A 13,925-nucleotide genomic window follows, 5' to 3' on the forward strand; every position below is an offset into this window, starting at 1 on the left:
GGAATTGCTTGGAAAACATCCGGTTGAAAAATCAGTGCACATGTGCTCCAGACATCCAGAGAAGAAAAATAAATAATGAAAGGTTGTAAAACACACAGTTAAGACCGCAACTATTTCACCAACTCGTCTTTTGATTAACACACGTAACCCACGGTGTTTTAAGATGACAAAGTACTGGTGTTTCGATTTATTTCAGATAATCTGTATGTATTATAAGGGTTATTTAACAGACCACGTGACTTTAAGGAGGAGTGGAATTCCCACGATGTCGTAGGATGAACACTTGATGTGTGTCTAACATTGTTCTATCATAAAAGCAGTGAATCACGACAACGTTATGATTCACCAAAAACGGTTAAAAAAAAATAAAAAATAAAAACAACCAGCCAATCGTGTCAACACGGTGACGAACTTCCTGGTTACATTTTCTCCCGAGTCTCTTTTATTAATGTGTAAACCGAGATGACGCGGCTTTTGAACGAGGCTGCGGCTTTGGAATGAGGCGAAATATCAAATAATCTGCTCTGATGAAGATTTACTGTGCGGTCCGAGTCGGACGCGGACTCCGAAGCGCCTTTTCCCCCGTCTGATCCAAGGACGAACAGGCGAGACGCGGCGGCCGGGGCGCAGGATTCGGACCGGGTTTTTCCGAGGACAGGGAGGGGTGGTTTGGAATCTACAAAGATATGAGCCGGGAATGCGTTTGGATACCATGTCCTGACCACAGTCGTTCCCCTCCGATAAACTGCAGCATCGCGTTAGGAGCGAAGGCCTCGGATGGAGCTGCGGGTCCTTTAATCCGGGCCAGAAGCATCCGTGACAGCCAACACCGACGCGCTACGGTAAAACGCTCGACTACTCTGTCAAATAATCCGAGGTGAAACCGAGCTGTGCAACAAAGGAAGTGCTGAAATGAGATTGCGAAACCCCTGAATTCCCCGTTGCAGCCGTTGAGTGGTTTTATTTTTATTTTTGATCGCCCAGCAGCTGTGATAACGCTCCTTTTTCTCCACTCTCTGGTCAACAGGACGCTCCATTCACCGTTGAAGGAATTTATGGGATCACAAGGTAACGTTCGGACGTGTCACTGGTGCTGCCGTGTGTTGTCTTGTGATGGTTTGGAGTTTTCTTTGTTTACAGCGTGAAACAGCTGATCAGTCCCGCTGCCTGCGCGCACACCGACAGCGAGAATCCCTGTAGCGACAGAGAGGAACTACGGACCGGTTCTGCCGGTGGCTCCACTGTTTGTGGTGTGAAGGCCTGAAGGGGCTATCGAGCCTATTCACCAGCATTATTTTGTTGCCACGTCTTGATGTGGAGCTCATTCCTCATGATGGGACTGAGAGAATGTTGGCAGGAGCTTCTTGACTGGGTGTGTTATGATTCAGTCAGGCAGGTGTTTAGCCACCTTTATGGGAAGGCAAGAAGCAACTAGTTTCATGGGTAAATCAGGTGGAAATATACTGGGCACGCACAACTTTACAAGTTTTAGCTGCAAATGCTGCTGACTTTTCTCTTATCACACCCTGCTCGAGTACCAGGCTGCAACATTACCACTCAGTATACCACAAAATATTTCAGAATGACAACGCTGAGGTTGGAATTGTGGCTCTGTTTAATGTCCAGAGTGGAGCATTTTCATTAATCTCATTTTATTTGTTCTTAATCTCAACATGCAAATCCCAACATGGCCGCTAGAGTATTGCTCCATGGACAAACCTTCTTCAATATTAGTTTATGGAAAGTAATATTGGAAATGATGTTTTATTTAAATGGAAAAATCAATTGTGTTTGGAGTTCAAGCAGCAGTGAAATCACGAATATATTGCTGTGAATAGCAGCAGCAGGTGGGTGGTTGGCTAAAATAAAGGCCGCTACCTGGAATTACCTCATGCTTTTTGAAGATTACCATTCACTAAGCTGCATGCATCTCATTCTACCCTTCGATTCCCTCTCATGTGCACTTTGGAGTAATGAGGGGGAGCTTTTAGTTCATGCTTTAGACAATACCTGTTTCTATTCCTGAAGCTTCCTTTCAGTCCGGACACTCTGGAGGCCTCGTGTTTTCATGCATTTGCTCACTACGTGTGACGATTGCTCCTCCAATCATTGATCGGTGCAACTTTCCCACCAGATTTCTGCTGCGTAATGTTCTCAGCCTTCAAAAGTCAGAGGAAATAACTTCTGAAGTGGTCTGAGTAGCAGCAGAGCCGCTCTGTGTGTATCTGAGCGATCAGTGCAGTGTCATGCTAGCTCTCCATTGTATCCCCCATCCTGCAGCAATTAGTATTAATAGTCTACCTGATCCATTATGCAGCATGCTGGCGGTCGGGCCTGCCTTTTGCTTAGTTGCATACACACCTTCGGCCCCGAGTTGATTGCGGTGATTGATTCCGGGTGCGCCTGTCGAATCCTTTTGTGTTCCTCTCCATCTCTTAATACATCCCTTTCCTTTTCACGTTTGGTTCTGATAGGAACGTCACGGTCCACTGGTGCCGATTGATTGAAATAACTGCACGCCCCACTTGCCTCCCAGTGAGGTGTAGAGAATTTAATTTAGTATGTTTGAGTCTAATCCTGCTGATCTGGCATTTTTCTTTCCTGCTGGTCCCCAGTCAGCTTACGGCAACCACCCTCTGATGGATCTTGTGTAAATATCCTCAGTAGTCTCTTTTATATGCCTTTTCTGCAACATTTTTCCTCTCAATGTTTAGTTTTGGAGGTAACGTTGTGGCTGCAGGTGAGCTGATGACCTTTGTGTTTCTCTCTGTGCAGTTTCTTCTGATGAGATGAGTGTGTGTGCTGGCCAGGGCAGTGATGAGGTACTGGTTTCTCAGGCGGTGTGGGATTACCTGGCTGCAGCTGGGCGGCCCTGGCTCATTGACTTCCAGCAGAAGCAGGGGATGAGTGCCGGCATAATTAGACGCGGAGAGAAAGGGGGTTGCTGCGCCGTGAGACTGCAGCCGGTGGAAGGCTCCAGGAACTCAGCAGCTGGGATGATGGATGGACCCATCTCCAGCGAGACCCGAAAAGCCTTCATTGACCTATGCCGTTGTGCCCGGAAAGAAATGAGCAAGCAGGAAGGGGGAACCAAGAGGAAGAGGGCTCTGCTGCCCTGGGTGGGAGTGCTGGAACCGAACGCAGAGGGGAGCATGGTTCAGCCCCCTCCTCTCCAGCCACGACGCTCCCAGAGACAGCAGCAGCAGAGGCTCAGGAAGCCTGCCGATGAAAAGGCCTGCTCCATGCTCCACGAGGTCGTCCAGGTCACGGACGGGGACCCCGCCGTCACCGCCCACGGCGAGGGGGAGGACCACAAAATGTGCTCCATCTGCATGGGAGACATGGTGGAGAAGACCACCCTGGAGAAATGTGGCCATTCCTTCTGTCGCTCTTGCTTGGATCAAGCCTTCAAAGTGAAAAAAGCGTGTCCTGTCTGTCGCTTCGTCTACGGCCAGCTGATTGGGAATCAGCCTGCCAACGGGACGATGATCGTAGAGCGGGATCCCGATCTGGAGCTTCCTGGCCACGAAGGCTACGGGTGCATTTGCATCATCTACAGCTTCCCTCCCGGCCTACAGTCGGTGAGTTGACCCAGAACAGCATCCTCAGACTGTAGGTTTCTGGAACACGAGCTCATAACGTCTTTCTTTGTTTGCGACCCACAGCCAGAACACCCCAACCCAGGTGTTCGGTATCCCGGAACGAACCGCGTGGCCTACCTCCCCGACAGCCCCGAGGGGAACCGCGTGCTGGGCCTGCTGCGCCGGGCCTTTGAACAGCGCCTTATCTTCACCATCGGTACCTCCATGACTACGGGCATGCAAAATGTCATCACCTGGAATGACATTCACCACAAGACCTCAATATGGGGCGGGCCTCGCTGGTACGTTTGACCTTTCTTACAGGGGGGATGTGATTTATGATGTGGTTTCTAATGAACCAGGGCTCAACGTCCCAGCGTGTTAGCTGAGAAAAACACCCGTAAAGAGAGAAGATCAATGAAAGTGGAGATGATGCAGATGCTGCGATGACGTTCTCTTATTTCCCCTGACAGCTTTGGCTACCCAGACCCCACTTATCTGGTACGAGTCACAGAGGAGCTCAGAGAGAAAGGGATCACGGCGGAGTGATGACAATGGGGGGGGAAAAAGACTCCGACTCTTCCAGGACTCTGCGGGACTTCCTGAGCGTTACGCCCGGATGTCTGACGTTTAATGCTGCAGCAGCGCTCGGATCACTCCTCATGATTTCTTCGTCCCATTTCCGTCCGGAGCTCAGATGAAACCAGTGCTACATGTGGAAGAAAATACTCGGGGTGCAGGGCACTCTTGGGTCACATGGTGGCTGGTTGGGATCCGTTTTCCTTCTATATTGTTTGCAAAGTCAAAGTGTGACGTTATATTGTCTTGGTTAGTTCTAATCTGGGGAATTTTATTTTATTTTTTACAAGCACATGTTCTAAATTTGATGGTTAATTCCCCACTGTAAGAATAATGTTCCACAGATTATTGGCTCTGCTTCAACAGATTTAAGGAAAAAAAGATGAATGAATTTATTGCAATTTGAAGCACTCTCGGGCACTTTGGTGTGTGTTGTTCAGTTAGGCCTCTGTCATGGTCGTGGAGCAAACCGGTACGTGTAGCCGACGCCGCTAGCCTGGTGGCTACTCATTGATGTCAACCGCATAAAAGTTTGTTTATGTGTGACCTTCGTGTTCTACCTGTTTGCACTGAAATCTCAAGAATGTTTAACTTTGTCAGCACCTTCCTCCCCCCACCTCATCAGAATCCCATTTGACCAGATTTATGATGTCGAATCAAAAGGGCATATAGAGCACTTAAACCAAATGAAAGGCACAAACGCTCTTTGCTAACCCATGCCTCCCACCGAGAGATTTACCTGCTAATACTCTCATTTAGAATAAGGAACCTGCTCTCAAGCTCTGTTTAAACACCTATATGAAGACACACAGCAAATAAATAATAAAAGATGACAGGAAGAATTGATTTTCCTTCAAGTGAAGTATTGATCCTATTTTCTTGTGCCTTTTCTTGTACTCACTTTTGATTGGAAAAGAAAAAGTCACGCACGATGTTAAAACAAAGGAAGGTATGATTTAATGTTCTTCAAGCAGCGTTGCGTTTGTAGCTATAATTTTTGGCTTTAAATACAGACAAAACACAAATCACGAAACTATCAATTAATGTTTATGAGATGAAAAAAAGTTCAAAAAGTGGTTGATTCTGTATATGTGGAAGTGTTTTGCTGAGTGCAGTAACCTGCTTGGCTAGTGGCTAATTAGTCTTTAGACCGCCTGGTCAGGTCCATGAATTAAAAACCTTTTGTGTACATCACCTTTAAATTTACTGACATATTTATTTTTTCTTTCTGTTTCATGTTTTGGAAGACGGGACTGTAGTTTACTAAAGCTACTCTGCAAATATTTCTATGCATTACATGACAGAGGAGGAGAAGCTGAGGGGAGATCACACCTTAAAGCTGATTGTCATGGAGAAGTGGGAACTCCGCTTTTCTAATTGCGTTGATTCGTACTTTGTTGATATCCAGAAAATTGTGCTTTACATTTTAATACTTGAATAAAAACCTTTGTTCGGGTTTGTGTTGGATATTGAATCCAGTTCGTGATTAAAACGGGAACGGTTCAGTTTTGTGAGGTGGCTGAAATAATGCTAACAACATCCATCCCATCATATGTACCCTTAAGAGAACATAACACCAATAATAATAATTATGACTAACCTTGAGTCAAGCTATAGAAATGTGGCACAAACAATCAAGCATTTGAAGATAAAGATAAAATAATATGTTCAACGAGGCTTTACATAGCATTAATTGACCTCAGTGCTTGACGGGGGTCTGGGTTTGTGCTCTTTGAATTAAATGATTTATTTAAGAACTACCAGTAATTCACGTCAGGCTCCACTTCCTGGTTCTGTCTCAGCCAATGGAACGGGAGCTTCTTCCCTTACGTCATGTTTTACTGTTCATTTCGGCAATGAAAGCTCGCCTCTTCCATGGCTACGGAAACAACATATATTCTTTTAAAGTCATGGAAAACGGGCAAAGGCAAAGTGCGGAGGACTGCGCCATCTGCCTGGACCGGATCCAGGGGAAGAAGACCTTAAAGTGTTCACACGCTTTTTGCTCGGAATGTCTCGAATCGTCTTTCAAACGTAAGCCCGCATGTCCAGTGTGCAACACCTTCTACGGGACGCACACGGGGAACCAGCCCGAGGGCACGATGACGGTGACGCGCAGCCACCAGCGCCTACCCGGGTACGAGCGCTGTGGATCCATCGTCATCCACTACATTTTCCCAGCAGGGATACAAGGGGTGAGCTCTCACACGCACTCTCACGCACGCACGCACGCACACACACACACACACACACACACACACACACACACACACTGGTGAAGGAAGTTTAGAAGCTACATATAAACAGTTGCGATGCGTGTGGTATGAGATGAGATACACACGCACGTATGTATATGTGTGTGTGTGCATATACATATATGGCGAAAGGGGGCAGTGTTTCTGTTGATATTCTGTTGATATAGCAACCACAATGCATTTAATTTTAGTTTATTTTGATAAAAATGCCGATGGACAAACTCATCCTTTACTTTACCTTCAAATTCAATTGTTTTTCCTCTTTATGTGTTTTTAAGCCCAGTTTGTATCAGAAGAAACACAAACTGCAGCAAAATCTGGCCCAACTAACTCTTTGTGATGAAGTTGAGTTGAGTTCAACAGGAAAAGCGGGAGTAAATGATAACATGACCCAAAAAGAAACAATACGAGCAGTGTGTTACGTGCATTAACAGTCTGAGCACCCGAACCCAGGAGTGAGGTACAGCGGCACCTCTCGCATCGCCTTCCTGCCCGCCTGTGAGGAGGGTGAGAAAGTCCTGAAGCTGTTGAAGAAAGCCTTCGACAGGAAGCTCATCTTTACCGTGGGGAGATCCGTCACCACGGGCCTCAATAATGTCATCACCTGGAATGATATTCACCACAAGACCCGGATGGATGGTGGGCCACAGAGGTACGCACCGTATTGGGTCTTTTTCCCTGTGCTGAGTTCACTACAACGTCGAGTGTGAACATTTGACCTCATCTCCATCCTGTAGTCCTAGAGCTTCCATCTCAGAGGGTTCTTATTGTCATTTTCTTATAACATGGTTGCCTGTTAATATGTTAACAGACTGGTTCACCATGACAGTGTGGCCATGTTCAAATTTATCATCTACACAAATTATACTGGATTCTTATGTCGATGTCATCATAAACTAATTTGGGGTGTGTATTTTTAATCATATTTTCTCAGTTTTGGATATCCAGATCCACAATATTTGTCCAGAGTTCAAGAGGAGCTTCGTCTAAAAGGAGTGACCGAAGAGAACTGATGGGCTAAGACAATCAGGAAATATGCCTACGTATATTTAATACTGTGTATTATTAAAATATTACTGATTTTTCACGTTTGCACTTTCACATTTCTTTGTTTTTATCTTAAAAGCCTTCATCACTGACTTACTGGTATTTAAAAACATTTTTACACAGTGTGATTAAAATAGGGCAAATGGCTAAAAAATCCTTGTCGATGTTTAAAACGTGTTTTTTTGTTCTTTAGTTGTAAAGAGAAATTGCATTATAACAATTTCAGATTTTGTGTTTGTGAAAGTGCCTGTTGTAAATGCCGTCGTTCCCCATTTGGACCACGAGGTGGGGGTGTTCTCCTGAAATAATGCAGCTGCTGTTAACACACGACAGCCCCTTAAAACAAGTTCCAATTCTCATCGTTCAAACATCAGAAAAAATGTGCCCGAACATTTGGAGGGACTGTAACTTCTTCATGAGAACATTGAATAATTAAATATCTTCCAAACCAAACTGAACTGCTCTCCACTTTTCTCCCAAAGGGCAAGTTAAGATTAGTAGATAAGTAGATGGAGAAGCCACGTTCAGGTTATTAAAGATAAAAAATAATCCAATGTTAAAATTTGAGTAGAATGTCTCCTCTCTTTTACTCAGCAGACCTGAAAACACTTGACGGCCACTTCGACCATATTTTGCCTCTGACCAGGATATACTTGCGTGTAATGTCAGTCAAAAGCATCTGATCTGAGCGCTACAGGATGAGTGAATACTTTTAACCTATATTCTGAGGTGGGACACATTGTATAGAAATGTGGAGGGCTGGCTGGGCCTCTGAAGCAATAAGTGGCTGCAGGCATTTCTGCCGTCTGATCTCAGAGCAGCTGCTGCACACAAAGCAGACCAGGACCCATCTGCTTAAATATAACCCCCCACCACCACCTCTCCTATATTTCTTTTCTCCCATGATTCATCACTCCATTTCCATGATATTTCTTCCTCTGTCTCGTCCTTCTAACTACATTAAGTCTGTTCCTAATACCCTTTCCTCCTGCAGAAATGTGTAACAGGAGCCAAATTCAGCCTGTTCTGATAGAATTACATAACCATGGAGAAGAAGCAATTTTAGATTAGATCATGAATTTGAAGGAAATATCAAATTTAAATACCACCTGTTTTTATTTTCTATGGCAACAGCAGAAATATAGACCATAATGAAGCTTGCGTCAGTGACAATGTAGAGTTTTGGATCAAACATTTATTATTGTAAATGATGGGGTGGGGGGTGTCCTTTTAAAGTGGATTGATCTTTAAAAGATTATCTCTGCACCAAACATCTGCTGCATTCCTTAATTTCCCTCAAATGCCGCTTTGCGATCCCGTGTCGGGATCCTTTCAATATTCTGCTGTAGGAGCTGAAAATAGCAACGTGACTTTTTTATTGCCACCAGACGAGCTTTCCTGGAAACAAACGTTCAAATCCATCAGATGAGAGATGCTCCATTTCCTGTAGCGGAGGTGATAAGGAAATCATTATGTGACAATGCAGAGCAGTGGTTTTTGCTCCATCTCCCGACTGTGCACCTTAATTAAAGTGTCTGCGGCTGTCGGGAGAACCCTGGCACGCCCCCCCGCCTGCTCGCCCTCTTCTTCGTCCTCTCATCTGTGGGTCTCCATCTTCCCCGGCTGTCATGCAGTGCAGTTCCACCAGATCAGCTCGCTCTAGGATATCTTTGAATATTCTTTTTTATGTGTATCTTAACCTAGTTTGGTTTTCAGTGATAAAGTCTGCAGAGATAAGACTCTCTTCCTGCTGCCTTCAGGTAAATGCACTGGAGGAGGTACAGTATGTGACTGCACACACACACACACACACACACCACACACACACACACACACACACCTAGGCCGTGTGCCCTTGCCTGGGTGTGTGTATCGGCCATGCAAAGGTGGGTTTTTGCTCAGGTCCATCTCTGGCCCGTTGGTTCCTCACCTCCTCTGCATTGAGCCATTGCTCCTACGTGGCTACGTGGCTTTTTGTCTGCCTGATTTAGCAGCACAGACCTTCTGCTTTTCTCGGCGAGGCTGACAGATTTACCGACTTATTTCACAGACAGGACACAGCCGTCGGGTTGGCAGCTACGCTGGGGTCTTTGGCTCAGTCGTCAGTGCCAGAGATTGAAGGATGCGCCCAAGCTGTTCTTTATCAGCGACCGCCAAGCTTCTCCTCGATACGTTTATAGCCGCTCCATCATCTATGAGAAATTAGAACAGTGTCCAGTCATCAACGCTCAATAGATCATTTATTGCAAATGTTTTTCTTTTCATGAGCAACAACAATTCAACAATGAATATAAAGATGGTGGATAATGAAAATAGAGTGAATGTTTCCTTTTTTAGCACTGAGGGACGACAAGAGTGGAGTGTTTTACTTTTCTACTGTAGGTGAGCATTGATTTGACTCGGTGTACAAAACGGGTACTTGTTTGATGTCTGTAAACCAGTTTATCTCCACATATACCCAGTGTGCAATGTGTTACCTGTCACACAATAACACACAACAGTTTCTGCTGCTCCAGGTTTGGTGTGTATGCAGGCGTCTGGTGCTCATCTAAAGCGGAGCGAACCGCACCGACAAGGCGCACGAGTGGTTTTCTGGGAGTGTGTTTGCAACAGGAAGTGGATGCATTTGTGAAGTGGACACTTTTGTTCCAGGGGGACGAGCGGCGATTCTCATAATTAGCAACCGAAGCAGCTGCACTTTATGACAGCAGAGGGCCGACTCGGCAGTTTCGGTGATGAAGAGAGAACAGAAGAACATTAAATCACATCACAGATGACTTGATGTTTTGTACGTATCCAGTTTCACTGTGCACCTGTAAACTATAAAAAACTAGAAAGATGTGTGTTGAAGAAGATGAAGGTGCAGACAGAAGGGCGGGGGAATGCACCATGGGAATGTTGTTGGAGCTGATGTTTTGCAGACTAAGAGCATTTCAATATTTAGCCGGTGAATTAATAAAAAAACCTTTTTTTGTCAGTTTATCTTCCTGAGGATGAAGTTGGACTGCGGACGTATTTGCACCAACAGTGTGGTGAGTGGACTTCACGATCGGACCTGTTCCACAAGAGTAACGGCCGCCGACACGGCTCCTGTGAGTCAGACTGTAGTTTATATTCTGCACCAGGCTTTTCCTCACACCTGTTTTAAGACGCAAGGATGAACCTCGCAGGACTGAAATATTTACCAGTGGGAAAGCTGCCTCTGTCCACAATCATGGGCTAATTACGTGTTCATCAGTGATACATGTTAGCTGTTGTTGTCATGACAGCAGACCCCTGCAATGAAATGACTCCAGATGATGAGACTGAATCACCAGGTAATTACAGCCCCAAAAGCCTTGTGAGCGTTCCTGCCATGTAAAATCCTGGCCGTATTTTTATTTCGTTACCTCACAGACTGTCTGCTCTTCCCTCCTACTCATCCTCGTTTTCCGGGGTGGCTGCAAGCCCTCTTCCGAACGCAGCGCTTATGTAATGTTTCTTTGCTTCATTTCACCCTTTGAGGGTGTACATGTAAGAACATTGCTTTAATGCGTGTATTCTCAGCGCTCTTCTGGCTTCCTTGTCAGCGAGGATCAATGTCACCATTCAGCTGTGTTGGTCTTCGATACACCTTCCTTTAGCGCTCCACCGTGCACGTCCTCTGCTGCCGGACAGAGACGAACTCTGTCTCTGTCCAATGTGCGCATCAGTCTGAGGTAAAACAGGGCCGCTCCCCCCATCTTGGTACACACCCTCCTCCTCATCCTTTGCTCACTCTCTCGGCTTCTTTTTCTTCTTTAAGCCAGCCACCCCAAGGCCGTAGCAGGAGAGATATTGCCCTTGTTTCCTCTTGTCCCACATGCTTCCCGGACCAAGATGAACACACAACTTGCACTCTTTCAAACCATTAGATGCACATGCCTGTAGCCATAGTTCCCTAAAGAAGTGAGTAGTGGAGAAAAAAATGAGCATAGTGCTGCCTGGAGTATTCACAGCCTCTCCCTTTTGTACCACCCCCCCGCCCCCCCTCGCCCCCCCAACACTCCTGCTTCAGCTGCAGGCACCACAGTGACAACAGTCACACACACACACACACACACATGACTGAAAAAGGCTGAGGGACACACTGGTCCTTTGTCAACATTTATTTATGTTTTTTCTCTGAGGTTTAGAGCAGGAACGTATATGAAATTAGCAAGCCAGCTCTGGATTTAACACTTTTATTACTCGTTATTAAAATAGTGCTTGTTGCACACATACTTGGAGCGTACAGTAAAATTACTGGGTTGAGGAACAGCAGTGACACAGTGTGTGTTTAGATGTAATTATGGAGTAATTATCGTGAGTTTGGAGCCAGGCTGCTGCAGCTGACCTGATCTCACATTAAATCAGCATGAAGGACAAAGGACAAAGTGCTGGACCCAGCTTATTCCTGCACGGTGCAGCCGAGGGGACGGCGCGTATGGACGCGGCACTGGATCCGTCCTGTTATTCTGCTCAGACCCAAGCGGGATGTGGCCCACAGCCAAGTCTACTGCTGTGTGTGTGTGTGTGTGTGTGTGTGTGTGTGTTCGGAGTACAGCTCAGCTCAGCTCTCAGACGCAGTCACACTGTGCAGCAGCCTGGGCAGCTATGGACAGTGAGCACAACGGAGGTCAAGTAGTGCACATGTGTGTTCTTGTACATGCAACATGCATTAGTACACACTCTACTGTCAAAGTGAGGGCATTGTGGCTGGACATTTTGGCTGGTCCTCACAACTTCAGGACTATTTTAGGGTTAAGCCTTGGCTTAAGCTTTTGCCTCATTTTAATCTGCAGTGTTTTTATGGTTAAGATTAAATGCATCACACGTAAAAACAAAAAACGGTGTGTGACGCCTTCCTCGTCATCCCTTGACTGATGGAGGAAAGGCTGAAATGTGAGCGTGTGTTCTTGTCTCTCATTACTTTCAACGGAGATTAAGGATTTGCGACCGACCCAACTCAGTAAACACGCCAGAGGCAGCGTCTGCATACAGGAATAGTCCACAAAGATTAGAATAAACCTGATGATTACTCATCCACAGCGCAGCTGGTCGTGGCCCCGTAATGTATGAGAACGTGTCCCGGGGAGAAAAACCTCAAATCCAGAGGTGAATTTTAAAGGACCAGCCTGTTCTTTGTGGGAATAGTGAACGACTGTCCCCATGTGACCGAGCGCGTTGCTGCTGCTGCAGCCAAAGAAATGTAAGGTCAGCAGAGAGCTCCCGGTGAGACACTGGCTCGTCCCCAGGCTGTTGGTGGGGGTCAGGGGTCGACCACTGATGTGAGGGTGATGGAGAACAACGTGGAGTCGGAGGCTGCGGGGGAGGATTTGCACAAGAGGGCAGTCGTTGGTGCTGTGAGTGTAAAATGATGGACGGACGTGTCTGAAGGGTGAGTTTATGTGTGTTAGCCACCTTCTTCAATTTTATACAGTACTACTGAGGGCCGTGGAAGGCTGACTTAAATCCCCTCAGAGCCCCTTTATGAACGGCCAGTCCAGCCGGATCGCTTCATCTTTGACATAAATCTGAGGTATTGTTGCAGGTGCTGAATAGCAGGTGAAAGAGATTCTCCTCCAGAAACTCCTTTATCAGTCTCTAATGAAATCATTTAATCTCATCAGGGGGGATAATGACATTTGGGCTCTTTTAAATTTGATTTGGCATTAACAGTTGAGATGGAATTAAGTCATTCATTCAACATATGAATCAGAATTAATCCACAACCATCTTATTCAGTGGCAACTCAATCATTTTCACGTGACCTGGTCTTTACACTCAAGCTTTTCCGCTGGGTTTTGGGAACTGAAGGTTTTCCTCGCTGGGCTGTATCGTGATGCTACTTCACAGAGTGAACCCTGGAGAAAGAGACCACAGCTGAGTGGGCAATCGAATTTTCTGTGCATGTGCCCAGATGTTGGCCTAATTTTTTAAACTAGCAACGTATGCGGCCTATTTACATGTCCTCACGCCCCCTCAGTGATATGTTGGCTCATTTTCTGGTCACATTTTTGAACAAATCATGCATTTTTATTTAAACTGTTGAAGTTAAACAACACACAAACTAACCTCCTCTCCTTTTTCGGGTTTTCTGTGGTGTATATCACTACATTATTCGTGTTTTTTATGTCTGCAGATTCACTTTGACCTGTATGCCAGAGGCCTCTGAGGGATTCTCTGCTGTCATAAATCATCTGACAGGATCATACGTAGCCGTGTTACAACGACGCTTAGTTATTTGATTTTTTTCACTATCCATCCAGCTTCTGTTCACTGCGGTCGTCACACCCTGGACAATGTATCCATGAAGACAATTTTGAAAAGGTTATTGCCATTCGCTTTTTAAAAAAATATCTTCATCATTTATTATTTTTCTCCTTCTCCTTCAGTGTTTTCTGCAGCTCTACCGTGCAGACATCAGTCCCTCGAGAGTTTCATTAGCGTCTCATTAGCACCG

General features: G+C 45.7%; 2 protein-coding genes across 3 annotated transcripts; both read left to right on the top strand.

The window, feature by feature from the left end:
* The first annotated feature begins 189 nt into the window (after nucleotides 1-189).
* dtx3 (deltex E3 ubiquitin ligase 3) lies at nucleotides 190-5,627 on the top strand. Of its 2 annotated transcripts, XM_057040969.1 has the most exons (6): nucleotides 190-842; nucleotides 1,028-1,068; nucleotides 1,141-1,250; nucleotides 2,776-3,581; nucleotides 3,666-3,883; nucleotides 4,055-5,627. In XM_057040969.1, exons 1-6 carry the CDS (start codon nucleotides 687-689, stop codon nucleotides 4,128-4,130), a joined length of 1,407 nt encoding a protein of 468 aa, XP_056896949.1. In that variant the 5' UTR covers nucleotides 190-686; the 3' UTR covers nucleotides 4,131-5,627. The 2 variants fall into 2 exon arrangements, with proteins under 2 accessions (XP_056896949.1, XP_056896950.1); XM_057040970.1 differs by lacking the exon at nucleotides 1,141-1,250 and having other exon boundaries at nucleotides 196-842.
* Nucleotides 5,628-5,990: 363 nt separating this feature from the next.
* On the top strand, nucleotides 5,991-7,915 carry LOC130530435 (probable E3 ubiquitin-protein ligase DTX3). The gene is made up of 3 exons (XM_057041603.1): nucleotides 5,991-6,355; nucleotides 6,850-7,067; nucleotides 7,350-7,915. The coding sequence occupies exons 1-3, from the start codon at nucleotides 6,017-6,019 to the stop codon at nucleotides 7,426-7,428; spliced, it is 636 nt and encodes a 211-aa protein (XP_056897583.1). The 5' UTR covers nucleotides 5,991-6,016; the 3' UTR covers nucleotides 7,429-7,915.
* Nucleotides 7,916-13,925: the final 6,010 nt, after the last annotated feature.

The sequence above is a fragment of the Takifugu flavidus genome, chromosome 8 (assembly GCF_003711565.1).
Source record: "Takifugu flavidus isolate HTHZ2018 chromosome 8, ASM371156v2, whole genome shotgun sequence".
Lineage (NCBI taxonomy): Eukaryota > Metazoa > Chordata > Actinopteri > Tetraodontiformes > Tetraodontidae > Takifugu > Takifugu flavidus.

What these genes read in the sequence shown, in the direction of transcription:
- dtx3 (XM_057040969.1), top strand. Translation starts at nt 687, where the DNA reads ATGAGCCGGGAATGCGTTTGGATACCATGTCCTGACCACAGTCGTTCC. An exon ending in GGAATTTATGGGATCACAAG is followed by an intron (nt 1,069 to 1,140) that starts GTAACGTTCGGA and finishes CTTTGTTTACAG; the next exon opens with CGTGAAACAGCTGATCAGTC. An exon ending in CGGTGGCTCCACTGTTTGTG is followed by an intron (nt 1,251 to 2,775) that starts GTGTGAAGGCCT and finishes CTCTCTGTGCAG; the next exon opens with TTTCTTCTGATGAGATGAGT.
- LOC130530435 (XM_057041603.1), top strand. Translation starts at nt 6,017, where the DNA reads ATGAAAGCTCGCCTCTTCCATGGCTACGGAAACAACATATATTCTTTT. An exon ending in TCCCAGCAGGGATACAAGGG is followed by an intron (nt 6,356 to 6,849) that starts GTGAGCTCTCAC and finishes GTGCATTAACAG; the next exon opens with TCTGAGCACCCGAACCCAGG. An exon ending in ATGGATGGTGGGCCACAGAG is followed by an intron (nt 7,068 to 7,349) that starts GTACGCACCGTA and finishes ATATTTTCTCAG; the next exon opens with TTTTGGATATCCAGATCCAC.